Source organism: Mustela lutreola, chromosome 15, assembly GCF_030435805.1.
Source record: "Mustela lutreola isolate mMusLut2 chromosome 15, mMusLut2.pri, whole genome shotgun sequence".
Lineage (NCBI taxonomy): Eukaryota > Metazoa > Chordata > Mammalia > Carnivora > Mustelidae > Mustela > Mustela lutreola.
Genome location: NC_081304.1, coordinates 4,602,810 through 4,629,657, shown reverse-complemented (window position 1 = coordinate 4,629,657; position 26,848 = coordinate 4,602,810). Strand labels below are relative to the sequence as shown.

The window sequence follows — 26,848 nt, the reverse complement described above, 5'->3', positions numbered from 1 at the left end:
CCACCCGGAAATGAATCCCCTGATTGGCTCGCCCCTCCCCGCCCCGCAACGCCGCGGCCACGCGCCCCACCCCTGCCCGACGCGCCTGCGCAGAGTCCGGCGGGCGGGCCGAAAAGCGCGGAGTCACTGTTGCTGGGAGGGGGGAGCGGAATTTTCGGGCAGTTGGAAAGCCCGCGAAAAGCTCTTTCCGGCTGCGAGGCCGTACGGGCGTTCTCCCGCAAGAGGAACAGGAAGCGCTCCCCTTCCAGGCCACGCCTTCTTTTCATGCCAATATCCGAGCCCCACGCAGCTTTTCCGCTCGGACCTCAGCAGGAGGTTCCCGCTTCTATCAGAGGGAGTACTTCTCCTCCTCCTCCCGTTTGCCCCGCGGTCTCCGGCCTTCTCAGGCCCCGCTACCACGTCTCCGGGTTCCCTCCGGCAGTTCCCGATTTCTCGGCGGGGTTCCGCTTTGAAGCTCCTCCTTGGTGGGGGGGGGTGGGGCGCGGGTTCGACGCCCCTCCCCTCACGGCGCGCCTGCGCGTCTCGGGCTGTACAGGACTACATTTCCCAGCCGGCCCAGCGGCCGGCCGCGGCTGCGGTCAGGTGACCGGGTCGCCTGACCCGCGGTGAGTCAGGGCCGGGCGGGCGGGGCCGCGCCGGCCGCTGCACCTCGGTCTCGGCCCCCGATCCCCCTCGCGGGCCCCCCAACGTGAGCCACGACATTTTTGGCGCCTCTCCGGGGGTCGGGCCCTTCTCTGCTCGGATCGGCTCCTAGGAATGTCCTGACTGCCCGCGGGGAGGACCTCACTCTGACCCGCGATTCTGATCCAAGACCTGGAAGTTGACAGCTTGGCAGCCTTGTCCCCGGATCGGCCTCCTCTTCTCACCGTCTCGCTTCCTTCCCCAGGATTGTCAGTGGGTTCGCCCCGAGGAGAGCTGACCGCCCTGGGCCGCTGCGGGCCCCCGGCCGAGTCGAGCCACCATGTCCCCGGAATCTAAAAAGCTCTTCAACATTATAATTTTAGGAGTTGCCTTTATGTTTATGTTCACCGCCTTTCAAACTTGCGGAAACGTGGCGGTGAGTCGGGGTCTGTTCTCCCTCCTTGGCCGTGCCTCTCCTAACGCGTTCCGAAAATGACAATAATCAGGAATTGCGCCGAACCGCGCGCTTAGGTCGCGCCTTCTATCTCCCCGCCTGCCCTTCCTCGTTTTTTATGCCTCAGGTCAATGTCGTGTGTCGGACGGGTCTTGCTAATATTGTACCGGGATGGGGAGTTCAACCGTGCGGCTTATTCCTCTGGTTGACCTGGGGGGTGACGTGTTATTATTTCTTGTCGGCATTAAGGGCTCCATGAGTCCTGGGAGAATTGAGGAGAAAAGAACCCCCAGGCATAGCTACAGCTGATCTTTCCCCCTTCCCTGTCGTCCGTCTTCTTGTCTCCTAGTTGACTTTCAACATGAAGTACTGAGTATCTTTTGAGTTTTTGCCGGGGGCTTCATTTTCAGTTCTTGGAGACAAACTTCGGTGGGGATGGGGAGGGAGACTGCAAAATGTTTTCATTGATTAGCTTTATCTTTCACGCAGCAAACTGTCATCAGGAGCTTAAATAGCACAGACTTTCACGGCAGTGGCTATACCAGGTATGGTACCCTGTGACTTTCCTTCCTGTATTACAGTAGTTAACCGAAATCTTATCAGAATCTCCGGTCATTGATACCGTGATTGAATTCGTAGTGGTTGCCTTTTCTCTGTGTCTGGTCTGTTTGGCAGAACATAATAAACATGGCGAGTTTCGGTGTCATGTGGAATTAAATACTGGGTTTGAAATCCTGGTTTCATGGTTTAACACTGCGTTACGTTAGGTAGGTTACTTCTGCAAGCCGTTTCCTCGCTCAGAAAATGGGTGTGAAGCTCTTGGCACAGCGCCTGGCGTTTAATAAACACTCAAGTGTTGTCATAAGTACATCTTCTCAATCCTAAACAGAGGATGTTTTATATGATTCTTGAATCAGCCTTCCTGTCTTTGTAATTTTGTGATGAACGTGCTGTCATCGGGAGCTTTTAGATTTTTGTTAAGGTGTTTAGTCCCACTTTTACAGACAGATAATAAAGTGAAAAGATCTTCATGAGTCACTAGTACATTGTGATTGAAGCTGGGAGTGTAATGCACACATGGATATAAACACTTGAATAGAAGCACATATGGGTTCTTAATTTCTTTGCAATTAACCATTAGATGCTGACCAATACCCCCCCCCCAACTCATCTTATTTGGTTATTCCCTATGCTAAACCTGATCTTACATATGACGTTTCAGAATAAAGGGGTGCTAATGTCCATTTTTTAAGCAATTAACAATACTACAGTTTTTATTTTGTCTTCCAATTCCAGCAAACCTTTACTGTTTGAAAGGATCATAAAAGTCAGAGAATAATTTACTTTGGGTTTGTGGATAGTGTCTGGGGAATGAATTGAGGACCCTCAAAATGGTTTTATCACACTGCTACAAGACATGTGTTCTAGGGCTGAGTCTATAGTAGCTGAATAATGTTCAAGTGAGATGATTAGATTGAGTTAAATCAGTTCTGGTTTAAGCGAGTGATAACTCTGTGCCTGCTGTTTATAACTAGGAAATTTCACGCAGTTGCCAGGAGTTGTAAACTAAGTTTGTAGAGCAGACTGGTTGACTTGTAGAGCAGACTGGTTGACTTGTAGAGCAGACCGGTTGACTTGTAGAGCAGACTGGTTGACTGTGGCCTCGGGGGCGAGACCACCAGGGATGAGATTCTGGCTTCACTCTTCCCCCAGCTGTCCAGCTGGACTTGTGGCAAGTACCTTAACCCCTCCGTGTTTCAGTTTTCTTTTCTGTAGAGTGAGGATAATAATAATACTTTATAGAGCTGTCAGATTTAATAAAGAAAACATCCATAAAATACTTGGTTTGATGTCTGTTGCAGGTTACATGTTAGCTGGTTTTATGCATTACCATTCCATTAAAAGCATGTTGTCCAAGGCAGGCTGAGTCCAAGGGAAATTTGATGAGACTTCAAGATTCTGTGTACGTGAAAACCTCACTGTAGGATTCAGCTTAATGACAGACTTATCGTTAAGTTCAACTAGAGAAATGAAGGTTTATGACAGAAAAATCTATAGACTCTAAGCAGATTTGGAAAAACACACTTTGGAGACAGTGATTCAAGGGTTTTGTTTTTCCCTTTTATGTGTTGTGTGTACAGCATGGCAATTATTTATGGCGTGTTCTCCGCTTCAAATTTGATTACACCATCAGTGGTTGCCATTATAGGACCTCAGCTCTCTATGTTTGCAAGTGGTTTATTTTACAGGTGAGTAGTGTGATTTTCTTTCATTTAATCCAAACTCCCTCAGCACCTTCCAAGCACGTAGTAAACTTTTCACAAGAAATTGCTGACTTGGGGGCGCGTGGCTGGTTCAGTCAGAAAGGCATGTGACACTCGATTTCCGAGTTGTAGGTTCACGCCGCACTTTGGGTGCAGAGATTACTTAAAAAAAAAAAAATTGCCTACTTGGATTGAATAGTTGACAGGCAGTATTTTAGGGATTTGTTCTCTTCTTGATGCCCAGAGATGCCATGTTGTTTCAGTGTGACGGCATGTGTGCCCACTTCCTTTCATTTTACTCTTCATAAAAATAGTATCCCCACATCTCTTTCTGTGGGATTTGGAAAGAACTTCCTGTGAAATACTCTTATTTTATATCACGTTGATTAGCAGGAATTCAACCTGAGATAACTAAGCTTTTCTTCTGGGTTGTAGAACTGCAGTCCCAGCACAAGCTGAGCTATTGGCAAAGACCGATTGCAAACCCTTATTCAGTGTCTGACCCAATTCGAAATAATACATTAAGAAATGAGTAGGTCGCATCTGTCCCTTTTTTTTTTTTTTTTTTTTTTTTTGCAATACTGGAGAAGTCCTTTACAGGTTGACTTTTGTGGGTTTTTGTTTTTTTTTTTTTTTTAAGATTTTTTATTTATTTATTTGCCAGAGAGAGAGATCATAAGCAGGCATAGAAGCAGGCAGAGAGAGAAGGGGAAGCAGGCTCCCCGCCAGGCAGAGAGCCCAATGCGGGGCTCGATCCCAGGACCCTGAGATCATGACCTGAGCCTAAGGCAGAGGCCTTAACCCACTGAGCCACCCAGGCGCCCCCAGGTTGACTTTTAAAACAAAAGAATCATCAGAACCGATTCCTAGAAGGCATAACTGGCATTCTCTATGCGGTATTGTTTGACCGTAATGCGTTGACCTGTTACATTTTAGCATGTACATTGCCGTTTTTATCCAGCCTCTCCCGTGGTCCTTCTACACAGCTTCTGTTTTCATTGGAATTGCAGCTGCCGGTAAGTATCTTGATGTTTATTTTCTCTGTCTTCTGGGATTTACTTAAGCGTATCGTGTGTTTTGTGGGGGAAGAAGCCAAGTGATCTCATTCCCTTGACAAACTTTTGGTTTGAATTTCAGTGCTTTGGACAGCACAAGGAAATTGCCTGACAATAAATTCAGATGAGCATACTATTGGGAGAAACAGTGGAATTTTCTGGGCACTCTTACAATCTAGGTAATAATCCTCCTGGAGCTCAGTCTTTCCTTTAATTCTGTTGTCACACCATCTTTTTAGATCTTTGTTGTGTTGAAAATTGCATCCTTCCATGTTCCAGGACCTGACTTCCTAGCTGCATATGATACGGAGTTAATGTTTTAGAGAATTGCATGAAAGGCATGCACCTGCCTCATCGGCAGTCACGATTAGTAAAGAGAAAATCATATTAACCGTAATGTATTTAGTATCTGCTGTATTTCAGGCAGGGACCGTTGGCTTCCTTAGTAAATCTCAGTAATCCTCACCACCTAGGGAGACCAGAAGGTATTATCTGTGTGCTACAGATGAGAAAACGGGCTTAAAACGTGAAGTAACTGATCTGATTTAAACCATCCTTATCTGGATTCCAAAGACCACATCCTTCCCACTGAGCAGCTTTTGATAACTATGAACAAATATATTAAAATTCAAAAATGAGGGGCACCTGGCTGGCTCAGTTGTGGGGGGGTGCATATGACTCTTGATCTCAGGGTCATGAGTTGGAGCCACACGTTGGGTGTAGAGATTACTTAAAAATAAATGAATTTTTAAAAATTTGAAAGTGAGACTATATCAGTGCTGAATGATCTAGCATGTTATATATTTCCTAAGTAAAAAAGCAAAAATGGTCATTCTTTCGTGGAATCTGTCCTGAGGCTTTACCCTCGTGGTTATTGCCCCAAATTGTGGTGTTGATAAGTCTTCATAAATACAGATGTTTAGTTGTAAGGGGGTGTGTATTAAGAAACCAAACTGTAAGTGAATGATCCCTTTTCTGGGAAAGTATGCTAAAGTGTCTGATTAGATGCAGGTAACTGAATCGTGGATTCCCCCCACCCCAATCCCCGCCATAGAGTCTTTAAAATAGAGAACTGGAGAAGTAGCATAAGCTTGTTTCCAAGTAGTCATTTCCGGAGTCCCAATAAATCACATGTTTCCAAGAGAGTCGAGCCTTTGAAGGGCAGCTCTGATTCAGGTCAGGTAGCAGGAGACCGAATTCCATCTGGGTCAGTTAGTTTTTTAGAAGGAGTCAGGGCGGAGTTGATACTTTCAAATGATCCAGGGCAGGTAGAGACTTTAAAAATTATATATGCTTTTAAAAAAATCTCTTTTTCTCTCTCTTTTTAACAAATAATGGAAAAACCGCTGTAAAAACTATAAATATGGAAATAAATTCTCAACATCCTGTCCTCCCTTTTCTTCCCTCAGCTTGTTCTTCGGAAACCTCTACATCTATTTTGCTTGGCAAGGGAAAACTCAGATATCAGGTTTGTGCTTTTTGCTTTGCTTTATGCACACATGTTTGAAAAGGAAGAAGAATTTCACAAAAAGATCCATTATTGCTCTGTTCACATTGTTCCAATGAACCTTGCTGCCTTAAGTCCTCTCAGATTTTAGTATTTAGTAACTTTTTTCCTTATATTATTTTTTTCCATTTTATAATTTTTAAATTTTTTTAAATAAACATAGAATGTATTTTTAGCCCCAGGGGTACAGGTCTGTGAATCGCCAGGTTTACACACTTCACAGTTTGCTTATATTATTAAGCTAGGATTTTAGTTTTTGACTCTGCTTTGAGCAGCAGCTCAAGGTATAGGGGAAGTCATGCCGTGTACAAGCTTGCCAGTCGCTTGTTAGACTTTTGAACCCTTGTTTTGTCTGTGCACTTCTTTGGTTAAAAGAATATGATTAATTTCTTGTGCCATTTTTCTTTTGGCTTATTAGTACTTTAACTGAAGGACAAAGGTGAAGGTATTCTGTTGAGTTTCTTGTTTGAGATTTTCACTAATGCAGTAAAGTAAACATGTAACAAGGAAACGTTTGGATGGTTTTAAACACCACACTAACTCGAACTGTTTGCATGGCCAGTGCTATCTGCTTTCTTCTTTCTTTTTTCTCCAGAGAGTGACCGAAGAACAGTGTTTATTGCCCTGACAGTGATTAGCCTTGTGGGGACAGTTCTTTTCTTTCTCATTCGGCAGCCAGATTCTGAAAATGTCCTGGGAGAAGATGAGTCCTCTGATGACCAGGACCTGGAAGTCAACGAGTAAGAAGTTGGCAATGTTCCTTTTTATTTGAAAATATATTTTGAGTGGATGTAGTTTAGAGATTCCCAACCTTTTCTTTCTTTTTAAAAATATTTTATTTATTTATTTGACACAGAGAGAGATCACAAGCAGGCAGAGAGGCAGGCTGTGCTCCCTTGTTAATCCCAAAAAGGCCTAAAATTCTCCGGTCAGAGGATCACTAAGCATTCAAAATTTCACTAAGTTTGTTAAAAGCAAAAGAGAGGGGCATCTGGGTGGCTTAGTCACTTAAGTGTCTCCCTTTAGCTCAGGTCATGATCCCAGTCCTGGGATCAAGACCCACATCAGGCTCTCTACTCAGTGGGGAGCCTGCTTCTCCCTCTCCCTCTGCTGTTCCCCCTGCTTGTGCTCTCTCTCTCTCTGTCCTCATACATAAATAAACAAAATATTTTAAAAAATAAAAATAAAGCAAAGGAGAAGAGTCACCTTTGGTTTGAATATGTATGTACTTATGGGTATATATTTCTGGTCCATATACATAATATGAACTATGTGTGTGTATTTTTAATCATAAGCTAACAGATATTGGAGAAGCATTCTGTGAAGGTGAATACCACAGATTCAGCAGAAACTAAAACCCCGGTTCGTTTAGCCAGCGTCCGGTGTTGGTGCCGTGCAGACAGATACAGGCCATCCCTGTTCTCAGGGAATTCGTGGACTGCTGGGATGCAGTACTGAGGAAGCAGTGTTGCTTAGTCCTTTTAGCATTTTGTCTCCCAAACTTAAAGCTTCCTTGTCTTTATTCTATAAGGAGCACAGACCCTGCGCCAGCCCCCCTATAAAGCTGAGGGGTACAGCAGCGAACAAGACAGATAAGTCCCTGCTTTAGTGCAGCTTAATTTTAGAGGGGGTGTAGACGGTCCTGGTGTAAAACCACAAAGTGTGTGCGAAGAAGGCAGTGCAAGGGGGAGGTGGTGGAGGGCTGGGGGCTCCCTGAGGCCTGACCCATGAGCAGGGAGGATCCGCTGATGGCCACGGCCAAGGCCAGGTGGTGGGAAGGGGTGCGGTGGGTGCCAGGGCCGCAGGGAGGCAGAGGGAGGGAGTGGAAGCGGGAGTGTCTGCAGTGGGCAGGGAGTCCGTCCCGGGAGGCCGTGCAGGGACGCAGGTTCTGTTCTCGGTGTGACTGGAAGCCGTTGAAGAGGGGCCGTGCCTGGGTGGCTTAGCTGAGCATCCAGCTCTTGATTTCGGGCTCAGGTCATGATCTCAGGGTCCTGAGATCAAGCCCAATGTCAGGCTCTACTCTCAGCAGGGTTGGGGGCGGTGTCTGCTTGAGAGTCTCTCCCTCTGCCCCGACCTGCCTCAAAAAAAAAGCCATTGAAGGAAAAAAATAGGATCTGAATTTAAAGGATTCCACTAACGTCCTTACGGAAGATGATTTGAGGATGCAGAACGGTAGCTCAGTGTCCTGCCTGAGCCGTCCCCTTATGCATAATTGGCCCACGTGAGGCCCTGGGAGCTGGGCGGCCTCCAGGAATTCCTTCATTGGCGGTTTTGCCTCCTTGGCCTCCCTCCTCCGCCCCCTCCCTGGGTCTGTATCTGAGCGTCTGTTCCAGGCTCTGTCCGGAGGGTATTTCGTTGAACAAACAGAGAGAGGTTCGTGTATTCGTAGAGCTTTCTAGTAGGTGAGAGAGAAGTAGGAATCTTTTTTTAAAAAACAGTTTTTATTGAGATATAATTCACACGCTATACAGTTTACCCATTCAGAGTGTACGGTTCCGAGGTGCCTGGGTGGCTCCGTTGGTTAAGTGTCAGACTCTTGATTTTGGCTACACGGTCCCGTTACATGGTTCCAGTGAAGTGGTGGCGCCCCTGTTTTATAAACAGGCAAGTGAAACTTGGAGGCAAGCAATAACTTCTCTAAAACCGTACGAGGAAGAAGTGGCAAACCCCTGAAGCCCACATCTCTGACCCCCAGCTTCTCCCGCACCCGGCTGGCAGCCCAGGGGCTGGTGGTGCATTTGAAGAGTTTTCACGCCGCCCAACTTCGTTTTGAAGGAGTCCGAGTGGAGGGAGATCGAGTTCTCCCAAGGGGTCTTGACCGTATGGGAATAGCAGGGTGGAGGAGAGTTCTGTCCTGCCTGAACTAGCCTTTCTGAGGACACGTGTGGGTGTGTGCTCTCAGCCGAGTTTGAGGGAACGGTGTTCAGCTGTGAATAAAGGGTCACCCAGGTGGCCCTTGTTCTCCGAGGCAAGGATGGGGTCCCGGAGGGACACCCCGGAGCGAGGAGCGTCTCGGGCAATGGCAGCGTTTGCCAGACCACGTAGAGGACGGAGCTTTGACGAACATCCATGAAAGTATGATAGCATTTTGGTTCTCTCTTCAGTTTTTCAGGGGAAAACGCTTTGATATTTTGTTTTATTTTTCCAGGTCTGCCCAGAGCACTATGGGAAAAGCAGTGGATGCATTCAGTAAGTATTTTCTGTGTCTGAAATGTAAGAGCTGTTTGGGAACAGCCACAACATGTGCCTTCCCCCCTTTCCCTGGTGGCTTTGGGTCGCCGGTCCTGCGGTGTTTTCGTTTCTCCAGGTCTGCGGCCCCGCAGTCCGCTCGTCTTCCCGGCGTCTCTGTAACTGGGGGTGCGCGGGACGGCCGGCCGCCCGACTGCCCGGCCAGGGACACGCGGGGAGGTGCGGGTTGCTCACGGACTGCGCTTTACAAGGCAGTGAGGACACACAGACCGTCTCCTCAGAACCGAGTCTGGGAGAACAGTTGCGCTCGACGGCAGGGGGCTCTTTCCTCAGTGTTCTTTTTGTGTTATTCTAAAGGTGTGTATCCCTAGAACACGCACCTGCCATTCTCTGCATTTTATAGAAGAGAGAATCGAGGCTTAGAGAAATTACCTACCCAAGGTCAGGTAGCTGGGACATTGCTGAGCTGGGATTCCAGCCCAAACTGTGTCACCGGCAAAGCCAGTGAGTCCCATAACGGCCATCTTGCGGTTCCTTCAGAAACCGGCAAACATGGCTTCCGGTTCTCGTAGGGCCTGATGGGGGCCAGTTCTCTGCTTCTGCCCTAGCTCTCTCGGCCTCTTTGTCTCCCAAGGAGAGAGAATCTGACCGCTGTCTTGTGGGGGACAGCCTTTTAGGGCCCGTGTTGTTTCAGTTAAGTCCTTTGGCCTTATTCGCTCTGTGCTTGTGGGGAGTCTACAGGATGCCTTGGGCTTGGATGCAAATTCTTCATCTAATCAGCCATGGCCTGAGTCAGAGGATACAAAGCACCCAACTTCTAGCCAAGAATTCCTGTGGTCCTTTTTTAGAAAAGGCTATGGGTGTGGTAGTCTGAGTTTCGAATATATAACATCTTATCGTTCAGGCTGTTTAATCGGGCTTCTGTTACATGTATTTCTTATGTTTCAGGACCAGGTTTTTTTTTTTTTTCTTTTTTAAAGATTTTATTTATTTATTTGACAGAGCGATCACAAGTAGGCAGAGAGGTAGGCAGAGAGAGAGGAGGAAGCAGGCTCCCTGCTGAGCAGAGAGCCAGATGCGGGGCTCGTTCTCAGGACCCTGAAATCATGACCTGAGCGGAAGGCAGAGGTTTAACCCACTGAGCCACCCAGGCGCCCCTAGGACCAGTTTTTTGTTTTTGTTTTTTTTTAAGATTTTATTTGTTTTTGAGAGAGAAAGAGAAAGAGCACGAGCCGGTGGAGGGACAGAGGGAGAAGCAGACTCCCTGCTGAGCAGGGAGCGCCACGTAGGGCTCGATCCCAGGACCCTGGGATCAAGAACCGGGCTGAAGGCAGATGGTTAACCAACTGAGCCATCCAGGTGCCCCCTTAGGAACACATTCTTAATGATATGCTGTAATTAAAAAGAATGCAGCCTGACTGTCCCCCAGCAGGACGGGAGGTCACCACAGTCGAAGGTCTTTCAGCTTTACGGGCCTAGAAACTTGTTTGTCACAGGCTCTTTATTGATCAGAGGGACCAGATGGGAAAGGACTCAAACTAAACAAACCCATGGAAGTCTCAATCTAACCATTATTTTTTTAAGATTAAAAAAAAATTTTTTTTAAGATTTTATTTATTTGAAAGAGAGAGAACAAGCAGGGGGAGAAGCAGACTCCCCACTGAGCAGAGACCCTAATGCAGGACTCATTCCCAGGACCCTGGGATCATGACCTGAGCCAAAGGCAGTCGCTTAACCAACCTGAGCCACCCAGATGCCCCTCGATTTAACCATATATGATGGCATTTAATATTTTTTAGTGAGTCCTTTCATAGATACTCACTTCTTATTGTTCCCTTCTTGGCCTAGAAAGCAACATTGGCTTACTGGTGAGCCATGGAGTCAAGGAAAAGGGAGATTGATGACCCCAGGCTTATGGAATGGTCCATCCGGCCTTGGTGAGGCTTATACGGCCTCTCTGCACCATTGTGGAACCTGCTCTGCCTGGCTGCTGTGGATAGTAACCAGATTCCCCAGTGTACAGACCTTGCCTCAACTTCTCTGTCATTAAAATGGGGCACTAACACAATGGGGCCAACTAGTTGGTTGCTCAGGAGGGTGTGGGAGTGATAGGATGTTGAGCTGTCTCGTCTGAATGGGGAGAAAGAAGGAGCAGCCAAAAAGATAAGGGGCGTGTAAGGTGTTACAGGCAGATTTAGGAGCTGGTTGCTGGGCCCTGGGGAACAACGGAAGGTAATGATGTACCAAGGAAGTCAAAGAGAAGACAGGAAGGAAGAAGACTGTCTAAGCTTTAAGTAATCCGTCTGTCTTGGTGGGGGGCATTGTGGGGGGCTGTGTTTCATTTATTCTCAGTCATCACATTCCTTCTGTCGATGTCGTGATGCGTGTTGTACGGGAAAGGCTCCTGGTTATCTGAAAAGCACCTCATTCCTCAACTGAGTGTGTATGCTTCATGGGATTCTAGAAAGTTCTTTAAAATTTATCTTTTGGTCCTGAAGCAGTCCTAAAGTCGATCTGGAAGAATAAATCAGAATAGCCCAGGAACTTTTTGAAAAGGAGGAGGACTTTCCCTAATGAATATTAAAGTCGACTGTGAGTTCATTTGAACACTTTGGGATAGAAAGAGCCGTGGAACTGGATTCTAGAATCAGCCCCACATCCACAGTACAATAAATACAATAAAAGACTCTTAAATAAGCAAAGTTAAGGAGTGGGCTGTGTAGGAAGAGAGACTCAAATGTCGTATCTCCTGGCATTCCAGGTGGGTTCAATGTAGAAATGCAACTAGAAAAGTAACTGGAGAAGCTTCTAAGGCAGGTCACTCAGACGATAAGGAAAAGAAGGCCCTTTCGAGGCTTAAACTGTGAACCTTTGTCAAAGCAACTTAATAGAGCTGAAATGGCAGGGAAGGTGTTTGTTTAAGTCTAAGAAATACAGGTTTGAAAGTTTTCCATCAAATTTCAAAAGATAAAAAAATAATGGTCCGTGTTATGGGGAGTAGGTGTTTCTATGCATAAGACCACCTTGCTGATGGGAATATATATTTGTGTTATTTTCTGAAGAGCCATTAGTCGGCCAGTTCTCAGGAGCCTTAAAATGTCTGTGCCTTTACCCCGGCAATTCCACTAACAGGACTATCCTCAGGAAATAATTTAAGAACTTTTATTAAGATTTAATGGTTAAGAGGTGTCTATTAGGGAGAAACTGAAAGTAATTGAAATATTTCTCTATAAGGCCTCAGTACATCTGTACGGTAGATTATCTTGGCCATTAAAATGAGCTCGATGATGTTAGAACATATTTGCTCTCTTACGTGAAAACAAATTTTGAAATTGTATACGTAATGAAATTTGTTTCTGTCGAACATTGTTTTAAGTCTGCAAGGGGATCCATTAAGCTGTTAGGTGGTATTTTTTTCTCCTAATAGAACAGGTTTACTGAATATAATTCACGTGCTGTCTGATCACCCATTTAAAGTAGACAGTTCAGTGGCCTTTAGTACATACACAGGGTTCTTCATCTGTCACCACAGTCCATTCTAGGCCCTGCTCCTCAGCCCAGGAGGAACTGATGTCCCTGTCAGCATTCACTGCCCATTTCCTCCCCACCCCCCCCATCCCGCACCCCAGGCTCTCGTTAATGCGCTTTCTTTCTCCGGACTTGCCTATGCTGGAGGTCATTTTGTATACATAGAGTCGGACTCTGTGTGCTTTTCTATGACCTATTTCTTGGCTTTGGTTTTACTTACAGTCATGATTTCGAGGCTCATCCGTGTTCTAGCATGTTCTGCAGAATGGGTTGTTTGTAGGCATCATGAATAATGCTGCTGTGAACATGTGTGGACAGGTTGTTTTGTTTTGTTTTGTTCTAAATACTTTATTTATTTGAGACAGAGAATGAGAGAGAACGGGCATGAGAGGGGGAAGGTCGGGAGAAGGAGACCCCCTGCGGAGCGGGGACACCCTCTCCAGCCATGCAGGACTCCATCCCAGGACTCCAGGATCATGACCTGAGCTGAGGCAGTCACTCAACCAGCTGAGCCACCCAGGCGCCCTGTGCATGGGTTTTTGTGTGGCTGTACATCTGCACATCTCCGTAGGCGCCTAGGAGCCGCAGGATTGCTGTGTGTTCTGGTCGCCGTGTTTCACCCTCCGGGAACCACCAGATGTCTTCTGGAGTGGTTGCACCATTTTACGGTCCCATCAGCCGTATCTGAAGGTTCCAGTTTCTCCAGGTTCTCTACTTCTTGAGCTCTTATCTGTCTTTCAGAGGATAGCTGTCCCTGTGGGTGTAAAGTGGTGTCTCGTGGTTTTGATTGGCGTTTTGCGAATGGCTAAGGACGTGGAACCTATTTCCACATGCTCGTGGGGCATTTGTATTGCGTCTCAGGAGACCTGTCTGCGCAGGTCCTCTGCCCATTTTTTATGAGTTCTTTTTTTATTGCCGAGTTGTAAAAATTCTTTTCGTACCCTAGATAAAAGTCTCTCATATGATTGCAAATCTTTTCTCCTATTTCTTAGGTTGACTTTTCATTTTCTCAGTGGTATCTCTGAAAGCTCAAAAGTTCTGAATTTTTGTCCAGGGCTCATGATTTATCCATTTTATCTTTTGCGTGTGTTTTTGGTGTTCTAAGGTTTTGACTGGCCCAGGTCACAAAGATTTGCTCCTGTGTTGTCTTCTAAGACTTTTATAGTCTCCGCTCTGACATTGAGGTCTGGGATCTCTTCTAAGTTCCTTGCTGTGTGTGTTGCGAGGTGCGAATCCAACTTCATTCTTCTGCATGTGGCCACCTGCTTGTCCCGCTGAAAAGATTGTTGTTCTTACCCCCCTGGGTTGTGTCGGGTCGAAAATTGACAGTAAATGTGAGCGTTCATTTCCGGATGCACGTGTCTGTCCTTATTCTGGTAGCACGCTCTGCTGATGACCGTCGTGCTGTGGCGTTGGGAAGGGTGAGCCCGCCAGCTTTGTTCTTTTTCAAGATCATTTTGGCCACGGTGGGCCCCTTGAATTTCCGTATGAACTTTAAGATCACTTTATCTATTTCTGCAAATGGATGACGTATTGTTTTTAAAGCACTTCATTTTTTAGAATCTTTTTAGATTTTTTTAAAAATTTATTTGAGAGGGAGAGTGAGCAAGAGAGAAAAGGAGAAGGGGGAGGGGCAAAGAGAGAAGGAGAAACAGACTCCCCACTGAGCAGGGTGCCCCACGTGGGGTCTGATCCCAGGATTCCAGGATCAGCACCCGAGCTGAAGGCAGACACTTAATTGTCTGAGCCTCCCAAGCGTCTCATTAGAGCTATTTTAGGGTCACAACAAAATTGAGAAGGAGGAGAGTTCCCCTGTGCGCCTCACCCTCACAGAGACGCAGCCTCCCCCACTATCCAAGTCCCCCTTCAATATGGTTGAGGCTGCGTTCACACTTCATCGTCACCTAGAGTCCACAGTTCACACAGGGGTGCACTCCGGGTGGTGTATATTCTGTGGCTTTGTACAAACGTAATGACATACAGTCACAGTCATAGTATCATTGTAGATCATGTTTTAAAAAATCTTTTTTAAAGATTTATTTATTTATTTGACACAGAGAAATCACAGGTAGGCAGAGAGGCAGGCAGAGAGAGAGGAGGGGAAGCAGGCTCCCCACTGAGCAGAGAGCCTGATGCGGGGCTCGATCCTAGGACCCTGAGATCATGAGGCAGAGGCAGAGGCTTAACCCACTGAGCCAAAGGCAGAGGCTTAACCCACTGAGCCACCCAAGCGCCCCAACATTTTAAAATTTTTTGTTAATCTTCTGGTTATTCAAAAGCAAATGTACTTTGCTAATGTCTTTACTTTTTTTTATTAAAAATAATGTTTTAGGGGCACCTGGGTGGCTCAGTGGGTTAAGCCACTGCCTTCAGCTCTGGTCATGATCTCAGGATCTTGGGATCGAGCCCCGCATTGGGCTCTCTGCTCAGCGGGGGGCCTGCCTCCCCGTCTCTCTCTCTGCCTGCCTCTCTGCCTACTTGTGATCTCTCTCTGTCAAATAAATAAATAAAATGTTTAAGAAAAATACTGTTTTAAACCTCATATTGATCCTATATTTTTTCCTGGAAATGCGTGAAAATGGTGACAATGTCTTACTGCATTTAGTCTCTCTATATTTCCGTGAGATTAGAGAAAAAAAATACCCTGTTCTGCATGTGGCAGAATTCAGGACAGACCGTTTGTGTCTTGTATAACTTTTGTAGGGTGTGGTTGAGTTAGAACTAAAATCTGGAGTCACTGTTGTTTAGATCAGTGACCTTAAGCTATGAGATGGGAGCAGGTTCAAAAAGATGGTTAAAGTATGCAATTGTTAGGGGTGCCTGGGTGGCTCACTGGGTTAAGCCTCTTCTTTAGGCTTAGGTCATTATCTCAGGGTCCTGGGATCGGGCCCTGCGTCAGGCTCCCTGCTCTGCAAGGAATCCCCCCCAACCCGCTGTCTCTGCCTGCTTGTGATCTCTGTCTGTCAAATAAATAAAATCTTTAAAAATATATATGCAGATTCTAGACCGCATTTCCCACTGCAGATCTCCACCACATTGAACAGCATGAAAACAGACGTTAAAGCAGTCCTAAGCAAATACACCGAGCTAACTCTTTGTCCCCAGATCCAGAGAACTGAGAATCGCAGGAAGTGGTGTGGCAGCCTCAGTGCGGTCGGCAGTCTCCCTGGGTGGCAGTTGTCCTCTGGAGTCCACTCGTCAAGCCGCTCTGCACTCACTCCTTCCCCCGGGATGTTAGCTCCCTGCCGGCCATGGTCGCCCTTAGCCCAACCTTCACTCAATCAAGTCTGTTGACACAGTCTTGTTTCTTTTCTCCGTTCCATTGTTGTTTTTTTAGATTCAAGCTGGGGAATGTGTGGGGCAAAACAGCACTGTAGGATGTAGCGAAGCAGGTGGAGAGAGCGTTTTATTCACCGGCCGGATTAAGTTCTTCCCTTCAGCGTCTGAATCCTTAACCTCGGTCCCACTGAATCTGTCTGCTGGCGTTACCGACAAGAGGTGTCTGGGTTGAGTAAGTGTTTTAGAATCATGGGGCAATTAAAATCGCATTAAGCACTCTTGCATTGTTTTCTTTCTTACAGAAAAGTCTCTGAAGTTATGTGTCACCAAGGAGATGCTGCTCCTTAGTATTACGACCGCCTATACAGGTAACAGGGCTGACAGTGGCCTGGGTTTTCTGTGGCTGCGTCATGACTGTGAGGACTGAAAACAACCACCACGTGATTCTTTCTCACAGCTCTCCGCACTGATGGGGCTCAGCTAAATGATTCTTCTGATGGTCTTAAATGAGGTCTCTTCTGGGTGCTGGTAGAGGCAGCTGGGGTCACAGCTTCTGGATAGTTTCCTTTGCATGTCTGAAGGGGTCAAGTTCAAGGCTGGGTCTTTGTTCACGGTAGTCTCCGTGGCTGCGTGGCCCCCTCCCAAGTGGTCCCTTCCTTCCGATCCAGCAGGAAGGCCAGATTGCTTAGGGGCTCCAAAAAGAGCAAAAGGAGAACCAACCAGACTTTCCGAAGGCTTGAGCCCGGTGTCACTTGGACAGCGTTTCACTGGTGGAAGCATGTCATAGGGCCAGCGCAAATTCAGCGTGGGAGGGTTCTACCAAAGTGTTGACCCCGGGAGGCATTGCAACCAGTGATTTTTTTTTTTTTTAATTTGACAGATCTCAAGTAGGCAGAGAGAGAGGAAGGGAAGCGGGCTCCCTCCTGAGCAGAGAGCCTGATGCGGGGCTCGATCCCAGGACCCTGAGATCATGACCTGAGCCAAAGGCAGAGGCTTTAACCCACTGAGCCACCCAGGTGGCCCACAACCAGTGATTTTAGGGCAAAATGGAGCTCTGCAGAAAATAACTGAGTGGATTCATACACTTTCTAATGAAATGGAATGAGCTCTGTGGTTCCCTGGTGGCTCTGGAGCACTCTCGGATTTTCAGAATGATAAGGAAATTTCCTTTTAAAAAGTGCTATTATGTCGAGGTGCCTGGGTGGCTCAGTCGGTGAAGCATCTGCCTTCAGCTTAGGTCCTGGGATCAAGGGTGCTAGGGTTCTGTGCTCCGTAGGGAGTCTGCTTCTCCCTCTGCCCCTCCCCCATTCACACTTGTGTGCATGTGCACTCTCTCTCTCTCTGAAATAAAATCTTTAAAAAAAAAAAAAGTGCTGTCATGTTAAAAAAAAAGCTATAATGGGCCAATGTTACTTATGCCTTTATTTACCTTTCAGGTATAAACATCTTTTTTTGAGAAATAGAATGAATGGCAGACATCTTTAAAATTCACTTAAGTTTTGGTAGCATTAAGGAATGAGGTCCTCTACTGATTGACCTTAATTTTTTTAGCCCTAATTTTTAAAACTTCCTTTTCTGGGAAAAAGAGTTGAATGAAGACATTTTGCCCTTAAGCAGAGGAGGATAGCATGCATTGGTTTTCCAAACCCACTTCCGGTTAACCTTGGAGAGCAACTAATAAGGTCACGGTGCTTTAAAAATCACCATTACAGACTTGCATGTGTACCGTCCTCTGTCCGTCCCATATCCACACAGGATCATTTTGTTTGTTTGTAAGATTAATTTATTTGAGAGAGAGAGAGAGAGCCTGCTTATGCGTGCGTATGCACACAAGCACGAGCAAGGGGGAGGGGCGGAGGGAGAGAGAATCCACACGGAGCACCGAGCCCGTCCTGGGGCTCGATCCCACAGCCCTGAGACCATGACCTGACCTGAAATCAGGAATCAGATGCTCAACAGACTGAGCCACCCAGTGCCCCAAAGGACAGTTTCTCTCTCTCTCTCTCTTTTTAAAAAGATTTTATTTATTTATTTGACAGAGGGAGACACAGTAAGAGAGGGAGCAGAAGCAGGGGGAGTGGGGGAGGGAGAAGCAGCTTCCTGAGGAGCAGGAACCCCAATGCCGGGCTGGATCCCAGGACCCTGGGGGTCATGACCTGAGCCAAAGGCAGATGCTTAATGACTGAGCCACCCAGGCACTCCCAAAGGACAGTTTCTAACAGAAGGTGTAAAGGGTTTGCTTATTTGAGTTGTGTATTCTTATCTGAAACACATGGCAACTGCCATCTTGTGGCTAATTCCGTTTCATCAGCCACACAGCATTAAGGGAGTAAGGCATCAGGCCGAGTGAGTTTTACTGTGTACGTGTATATAGCTCAAATACCACCAGCCATGAAGAGGAACCAGGAATGGAGATTGTGAATGTGTAATTGAATCCGCTTTTTTCCTAAAGGTCTGGAATTGACTTTCTTCTCTGGTGTCTATGGAACGTGTATTGGTGCTGTAAATAAATTCGGAACGGAAGAGAAAAGCCTTATTGGACTTTCTGGCATTTTCATTGGCATTGGAGAAATCTTAGGTTGGTCTGAAAAAATGTTCCTGTGTGAAATCAGTTCATTGTTGTTATCATACGTATTGTAAGTGTACTTCACCTCTCTGTCCTTGAATTTTAATTTCCTTGCTTATTTTTACCCAGACAGGTAGGTCTTTGGGGTTGTTTTTTTTTTTTTAATTATCATTGTTCTAAGATAACTATGAGATGTTTGCCATCTAATTCCCTGTCAAAACCATACATAGGAAAGCTTGTAGTCTCTCCGAGCTTTTTCTCTTAAAATTCTTAGGGAAAGTGTCTTCTGAATCTTGGATGCAAGCTGGATGCCCCGCGTAAGTCCTGGGTCCGCAGGCTACCTTCTGTCTGATGTGGTTGCAAGTTTGGAGGTTCCCATGGACCCCCAGGAAAATGCTGTACGTGCTACTAAAGCTTATGAAGGATGCAGGTGAACAGGCAGGTGAAGAAGCACACAGGGTAGAGACCAGGAGGGTCCCGAGCGCAGGAACCTCTGCCCCGTATGGTACCTTCCCAGTATGTGGATGTGTTCCCCAGCCAACCTGGGTAGCTCTCCCAAACCCATCCATTAGGGGTTTGTGCAGACATTTCATTACAGAGGAAGGGTTGATGAGGTCATTGGCTAATGACAGTTGAACTCAATCTCCAACCCCTTTCCCCTACCCCAGGTCTGGGGGTCGGGGCTGAAGGTTCCAATCCTCTAAGCATGCCTTGGTCCTTCTGGCAACCAGCCCCCATCCTGAAGTTAGCTGCACCACCCCACACCCCTCAGGGATCACCTCATTTGTATAAACTCTGGTGTGGTCAGAAGGGAGTAGTGGAGAACAACCAGGAGACACACCGGACCCTGAGGACGTGCGCCGGGTTCTAGGAGCAGCTCTGTGCCAGGAAGTGGGCAGGAGGCCCAACAAGGAACAAGACCAATCTTTTTTTCTGTAGCACAGTAGGTATTCTTCTTTTTTTTTTTAATGTTTTTTATTCAAATTCTAGTTAATGTACAATGTAATATGAGTTTCCGGCGTACGAGGTAGTGATTGAACACTTCCGTACCCCTCCCGGGGCCCGGCACACCTGCGGGTAGCCCTCGGTCAGCAAAGCGGGTTCCATGCCGGGAGTGTGTGTTGGATATTGTCCTGTAGGAGGAACTTTCCAGTTTGTCAGATACTTACTATGCATCCATTGTATGAATAAGAGACTCCCTGCACACCTGGAGCTTATGGCTGAGGGAAGAAGACAGATGCTAAAAACCCGTAGGACCCTTGGAATGGCCGGTGGTGGTCAGCACGACCGGGAGAGCAGAATTCTGTGGTTTCTGTTCCTTCCTTTACTGCGCATACCTCGATCTGTACCGGCTGTTTATATGTATCTGAACCTGTGGAATGTAGTTAGAGTAATCGTCTTAATGTTTTTGCTCATTCTCATATCTGCGACAGTTCTGGGTTTTTAAATTTCTTTGGAGAGCTTTATTGAACTATAACTCACGTGCCATGTATGTCACCCACTTAAAGTGTACGGGTCAGTGTTTTTAGTTACACCCACAGGGCTGTGAGTCATCCCTGCAGTCTAATTTTAGAAAATGTTTCTTGCCCTTCCCCAGACAACTGCTAACGTCCTTGCTCTCCGGATTTGCTTACTCTGGACTTTTCATATGAATGGAGTCACAGGATTCATGGTCCCTTAGCTCTGGCTTCTTTCATTTAGCATAATGTTTCCAAGGTTCCTCCACGTTCTAGCACATACCAGCAGCATCCTTTCTTATGACTAGATAATATTTAATTGTAGGGATCTATCCCATTTTACCTAGCCATTCGTCATTCCCTGGACATTTGGGTTGTTTCCACTTTTCGGCCAGTGTAATTAATGCTGCTGTGAACACGTATGTACGGTTGCTGTCCGGATTTATGTTTTCATTCCCTTGGGTTCTGGAACTAGCACCGGAATTGTTGGATCCTATGACACCTCCACGTGTGTGACTGCTTTCTCTCCTCATGGTGGGTCATGCTTTCCTGCTGCTTTGCCTGGTCGCACTGGAGATACCAGACTTTGTGAACTCTGCCTGGTGGGGCGCTGGATAGTTTTGTATTCTTAAAAATATTCTTTTTTTTTTTTTTTTTAAGATTTTATTTATTTATTTATTTGACAGAGAGAGGGAGAGAGCACAAGTAAGCAAAGCGGCATGCAGAGAGAGAGGGAGAAGCAGGCTCTCTGCTAAGCAGGGAGCCTGATGCGGGGCTCAGTCCCTGGGATCATGACCTGAGCTGAAAGCAGACACTTAACCAACTGAGCCACCCAGGCGCCCCTAAATATTCTTCAGCTTTGTTCTTGGCTGTGGTTCACTTACTTGGAAACAGTAGGACTCTTTCGGGGCTTTTGAGGTTTGTTGCACAGAACCAAAGCAGTGCTCAGACGAGGGCTAATTATTCCTCACTCTTGAGGAAAGACCCTTCTGTGCACACCCAGTGCCTTTGAGTCATGAGATGTCCTGTCTGGCTTGAGGGACAAGGCCCCCAGCCCAGGGCAGGGTCTTAATACATCTAATATAGCTAACCCTTCTAGACAGTTCTTTTGCAGCTCTCTGCTAATTTACTCACAGTCTGTGCTGATCAGCACTTAGGGAAGACTCAGAGGAACCCTCTGTAGATCTTTGGAATTGTCTCTCTGTGCAGCTTTCCTTTCTCATAGCCTGTTCTGGAACTTTGTAGCCACCTAGGTATCCCTCCATTCAGGGAGGGCTGTGGGCTCCACCTAAACTCCCCCACATCCCCCACCCCTGCAGCGCAGCCTCAGCTTCTCTCTAGACCAGCAGCTGGGCAGTAGCGGGGCTCCCCTCCTTCCCTTCTGTCGCAGAGATCACTGCCCTTTGTCATCTGATGTCTCGTGTCTTCAAAACTACTGCATCATATTTGTTGTACATTTTTTTTCAGGCAGGGGCTGAATCCACTCCCTGTTACCACACTGACCTTGGAGTCTATTCTGATTCTTGAAATTTCTTCGGTTTCAGTGGTTATTTTTTATTTTTAACATTTGTGCTTGCTTTCCCCTTGATTAAACTAGTTGTTGGATGCTCTGTTTTCTTTATCTTTTTCAAAGAACCAAAATTTCAATTTATTAATCTGGCCTTGTGTTTTTCTGTTCTCTACTTCATTGGTTCTGTAGGTGGAAGCCTCTTTGGTCTGCTGAGCAAGAATAATCGTTTTGGTAGAAATCCGGTTGTGTTGTTGGGCATCCTGGTGCATTTTATAGCTTTTTATTTGATATTTCTCAACATGCCTGGGGATGCTCCTATTGCTCCCGTTGAAGGGACCGATAGCAGCGCTTACATCAAATCCAGGTATAGTGACTGTCATTTTTCTAGTAATTTAAGGAAGGATGGGAGGTAACGGTGGCTAGATGTTCATAATGGAGCAGTTAATCATTTTCTGAAATTCTGTTTTCTTTATAAGGTCCTCTGGCAAATGTTGATTATTTTAAATCAGAGTTCATGGAGAATCCCAAGTTATTTTTGCAATTGTTAGTTTTTTTTAAGATTTCATTTATTTATTTGACTGAGATCACAAGTAGGCAGAGAGGCAGGCAGAGAGAGAGAAGGGGAAGCAGGCTCCCTGCTGAGCAGAGAGCCCAATGTGGGACTCGATCCCAGGACCCTGAGATCATGACCTGAGCCAAAGGCAGCGGCTTAACCCACTGAGCCACCCAGGCACCCTGCAATTGTTAGTTTTAACCTTTTGGCCCACTAAATGCTTTTTTTGATCTGTGAAAGGACATACAAGTATCCAATGTGATCCTGTAGCTGCTCTCTGAGCAGTGAACAGTGGGGAAGGGGTAGGCCATCCTGTTCATTCACAGCTGGTTATGTCCATTTCGAGGATCTTACTTCCCTGCACTCAACTCAAATCCATTATAGATGGATACCTTAATGCCCAGACACACCATCCGGGGCGAGGTGGGGGGCCCTGCCCCAACCCAGTTCATAGACCAGACTTGGCTTGGACTGTGCAGGTGAGTGCATTTGAGCATAAATTCTTACTTTGTAGCATCCAGTGTTGATTTCTTCTTATTTCATAGTGTTTAAGCCTTGAAAGCGAAATGCTCCTGTAGGGGAATGCTCTGACGTTGGAAAGGGCTCTAACACATACTGTTAAGAGTGCTCGTTCGAAATTCATTTTCCCGTTTGTGCAGCAAAGAAGTCGCCATCTTCTGCAGCTTCCTGCTGGGCCTTGGGGACAGCTGCTTCAATACCCAGTTGCTTAGTATCTTGGGCTTCCTCTACTCCGAAGACAGCGCGCCGGCCTTTGCCGTCTTCAAATTTGTGCAGGTGAGCTCCCCTTCCGGCGGGGCTGATGCCAGGTTCCTGGGCTCCTTTTTTTTTTTTTTTTTTAAGTGCTTTAACATTGTTTTCTCGATGGTTCTGAAACGAGAGTCAGGGGCATCCTTGAAAGTATTTCTGATTGGACTGAGGAAGCAGCGACGGGGCGTGATCCCCCCCACCCCCGCTAGTGCAAGAGATTTGCTGTTCTGGTTTTAGTGTGCAGATTAGAGGCTTCTTGCCTTAGGTACCAGAGTCCCTTTGTCCTGTAGACGAGCGCATTTCTGACTGGGTGTGTACGTTATTTTATTACTCAGTTTCTCACAAAAATACTATTTTATTTATTTATTTAAAGATTTTATTTGAGGGACGTCTGGGTGGCTCAGTTAGTTAAACATCTGCCTTCGGTTCGGGTCATGATTCTGGGGTCCTGGGATCGAGTCCCACATCGGGCTCCCTGCTCAGTGGGAAGCCTGCTTCTCCCGCCCCCTCTGCCTGCCACTCCTCCTGCTTGTGCTCTGTGTGTGTGTGTGTCTCTCTCTCTGACAAATAAATAAATAAAATCTCAAGAAAAAAAAAGATTTTATTTGAGACTGAGAGCAAGTGGGCCCACATGAGTGTGGTGGGGGGCAGCGGAGAAGCAGGCTCCCCGCCAAGCAGAGAACCTGATGTGGGGCTCAATCGCAGGCCCCCAGGATCATGACCTGAGCCAGAGGCAGATGTTTGACTGACTGAGCCACGCAGGCACCCTGCAAAATCCTATTTAGAATAACATTTCCGCTTGCCTGAGCTGCCAGCTCTCCGCCGGAATGTAGGGTGCACATCTGTGACCTGGTGGCTGATAAAGTCCCATCCGGGCAGAGGGTGGCGGGGCTTGCTGGGGAGCAGTGGGGTCGCCGGAGGGCGTCTTCTGACCCGTTCTGTTTCCTCTCAGTCCATCTGCGCAGCCGTGGCATTTTTCTACAGTAACTACCTTCTCCTTCACTGGCAACTCCTGGTCATGGTGATATTTGGATTCTTTGGGACCATTTCATTTTTCTCCGTGGAGTGGGCAGCCGCTGCCATCGTGGCCCGGGGCTCTGACTACCGGAGTATTTGACCCGGGGCACCTGCGAGGTGGGGCGCTGCGGCGGACGACGCGCGGGACGTCGGCTCGGCTGAAGAAGCCACCTTCAGCGTCCGCAGAGTGCTGGACGCTGTTCTGGAAGGAAACACAGAGAATCAAGACTGCTCAGTCAGTCAGGGTTGGTGTTCAAGTTTACAGACATTAGCTATTTAAAATAAGCAGAATAAGGGAAACTTGTTCTGTCAATTATAATCATTCAGAAATGTTGTTTTGCAAGTCCTCTGTCTCAAGTTCCTTATCATCATGCTATAGAGTGTAAATGTTTTCTTGCCCTCCTGTTCTCCTCGAAAGATGCTGCCCCCAATCAGAACACTAGGCCGTTTGTCAAGTGAAGATTCTTGCCTGGTGTGGAGTGTGTGCTGCTGTGTGATGATGGGGAGCATATACAGCCCCCGTATGTGTCTGGGAGTGATGTTTAAATAAACTGTGAGATGCTGAAGTGGAATCTTTGAAAAGATTTACACTTTCTTCCTCCTTAAACGCTTTGTTTTGGTAAGTTTCCCTACCTTGTCATGTGTAGCAAGGAGTAACTAATTATTATAAAACAAGGTGAAAATTGTCCAGAGTTTTTAAAATGAATCTAACATGTAAATGAACAAAAACACATTTAAAACAATATTTTTTTTAAGATTTTATTTTTATTTCTTTGAGAGAGCGAGAGCGTGCATGGGCAGGGGCAGAGGGAGAGGGAAAGACAGACCCCCCGCTGAGCGGGGAGCCCAATATGGGACTCAATCCCATGACCTGGAGACCATGACCTGAACCAAAGGCAGATGCTGAATCCACTGAGCCACCCAGGTGCCCCCCAAAACACATTTAAACAACAACAACAATACACATTTACTGGAGAAGGATTTTTGCTAGCATTTTCCTAGAAGACGCAATGCAAAAAAAGAAAGAAAGAAAAAGGGACATGTAAGCTGTTCTGCGGTGATGCACGTCCTTCTGGGGATGTAGCGTAACTGTCTGGGAGGGATTTTTTTTTTTTTTTTTAAAGATTTTATTTATTTATTTGACAGAGAGAAATCACAAGTAGATGGAAAGGCAGGCAGAGAAAGAGAGAGAGGGAAGCAGGCCCCCTGCTGAGCAGAGAGCCCGATGCGGGACTCTCCCAGGACCCCGAGATCATGACCTGAGCCAAAGGCAGTGGCTTAACCCACTGAGCCACCCAGGCACCCTGGGAGGGATGTTTAAAGGGACTCACTTTCCTCCATAAGAGCTTGCCTACAGATTCTTTCTAATTGACATGTAATTCAGAAACCATGAAACTCACCATTTTAAAATGTACAATTTAATATTTGTTTTTAGTATATTCACAAAGTTGTACAGATAAGCAGCATGGTGTAATTCTAGAACATTCTCATCACCCCAGAAAGAAACCCCATGCCTTTTAGCAGTCATTCCCTATTGTCTGGCCTCGTGCTGGCAAGCACTACTTTGCTTTCTGTCTCTGTGGATTTGCCTGTTTGGACATTTCTTATGAATGGGAGAGCTCATGTTTACCTGTGAATTTTAACTGTACGAATGATGACTTTTACAGCAAGGTAAATTCAGCCAGGAGGACAGATAATACTTTGTTTTCTATTGTTCTTTTTTTTTTTTTTTTAAACCTGCTAGAGTTTTGTAGATTTTTATAGTTGGCTTACAAATTTGAAGAAATTCAGTGGAGTGTGGTTTTCAGACTTGATGGCACACGTTCTGCAGGGAGTCAGAAAGCTGTGTGGTCAGCTCGACTCTGCAGAGAAATGGCATTTCTGTGAAGCACTAAACTCTTGTTCCAGGTTGTGTAAAGTTCTGGTTTTCTTTCTCAGCGTTGCGATAAACCCAGTTGTTTATTGATCGTATATAAATAATTTTGTAAATGCGATTGCACAATGAATACAAGTGATTTTATTGTCTCTTTAAGCACAGGACTGCTTACCTGGGTGTATTAGTTTTCTATCATGGTCTAATCATAGGTTACCCCAAAACTTAACCCCTTAAAACGACACACGCTTACCATCTCACGGTTTCCATGGGTCAGGAATCGGCGTGGCTAGGCCAGGTTGCCGGCTCAGAGTCTGTCACAAGGCTGGGTTGGGCTCCACTGGGGAGAGACCCCCTGCTCCGCTCCCTCCTGCGGCTGTTGGCAAAAGTCAGCTCCTTGCGAGCTGCTGGATAAGAGTCTTCGTTTCTCATGGCTGCAGGCTGAAGGTCACGCTCTCTGTCCCTTGTTACAAGGGGCTGTCCTCGCGGCAGCTCACAACACGGAAACTGTCTGCATCAGAGAAAGCAAGTCAGAAAAGCCAGAGAATGGTAGCAAGACAGAAGTCACAGTCTTTTGTAACTTAATCTCAAAAGGGACATCCCAATACTGGTGCTATATTCTCTTTGTTGGATGCAAGTCGGTAGCCCCGGATGGGATATTCTACACGAGGTGAGGACCAGGAGTCAGCGAGCCTCTGAACCGTCTTACGAGGCTGCTTATCACACCAGGCTCACACTCCTTTGCATGTAAGCTCGCACGGGATCTGCGTTCCCACATCCCACCTCCTCCTGGGCTCTAGCTCCATGTGCTCATAACAGATCCACAGAACGAGGCTGGCAGAGGTTAAGTAGCTTCTGGAAGTGACACAGAATACTTCCCTCCCAGAAAGCCGCAGCATCTCATCCCACTGGGAGGATTCCTGGTAACTCGGGTCAAGAAGAAACCGAAACCGGGTGTGGTACATCGTCGGGGAAAACCCCTCCCGGGCTGCGTCCCACTGACCCGGGCAATCATACTCACTTGGAGTTCTGTACTCACATTGGGTTTCCAGGGCTTTGGCTTTCATTTGGTTTTTTAATGTCTATAAATAGCGTCGATTTTGGTGGGCTCCTTAGATGACGGGTAACACTAAGCGCATCTTTTAATTTTTTTTCATACTTGAGTTAAAAAGGAAATGTGACCATGAAATAAAGAGTTTAGTTTTTA

The 26,848-nt window shown here is 46.5% G+C and overlaps 1 protein-coding gene across 2 annotated transcripts; it reads left to right on the top strand.

The window, feature by feature from the left end:
• The first annotated feature begins 469 nt into the window (after positions 1 to 469).
• Positions 470 to 26,848, top strand: MFSD11 (major facilitator superfamily domain containing 11). 2 transcript variants are annotated; one of them, XM_059150313.1, is made up of 14 exons: positions 470 to 605; positions 887 to 1,057; positions 1,565 to 1,620; positions 3,217 to 3,324; positions 4,276 to 4,355; positions 4,477 to 4,573; positions 5,804 to 5,862; positions 6,497 to 6,641; positions 9,050 to 9,090; positions 16,200 to 16,265; positions 18,350 to 18,475; positions 21,620 to 21,794; positions 22,643 to 22,778; positions 23,704 to 26,848. In XM_059150313.1, the coding sequence occupies exons 2-14, from the start codon at positions 962 to 964 to the stop codon at positions 23,866 to 23,868; spliced, it is 1,350 nt and encodes a 449-aa protein (XP_059006296.1). In that variant the 5' UTR covers positions 470 to 605; positions 887 to 961; the 3' UTR covers positions 23,869 to 26,848. The 2 variants fall into 2 exon arrangements, with proteins under 2 accessions (XP_059006296.1, XP_059006295.1); XM_059150312.1 differs by lacking the exon at positions 470 to 605 and having other exon boundaries at positions 612 to 1,057.

Coding starts and splice junctions, on each gene's coding strand:
- MFSD11 (XM_059150313.1), top strand. CDS start 962: ATGTCCCCGGAATCTAAAAAGCTCTTCAACATTATAATTTTAGGAGTT. Junction 9,091..16,199: donor AAAAGCAGTGGATGCATTCA/GTAAGTATTTTC, acceptor TCTTTCTTACAG/AAAAGTCTCTGAAGTTATGT. Junction 16,266..18,349: donor TATTACGACCGCCTATACAG/GTAACAGGGCTG, acceptor TTTTTCCTAAAG/GTCTGGAATTGACTTTCTTC.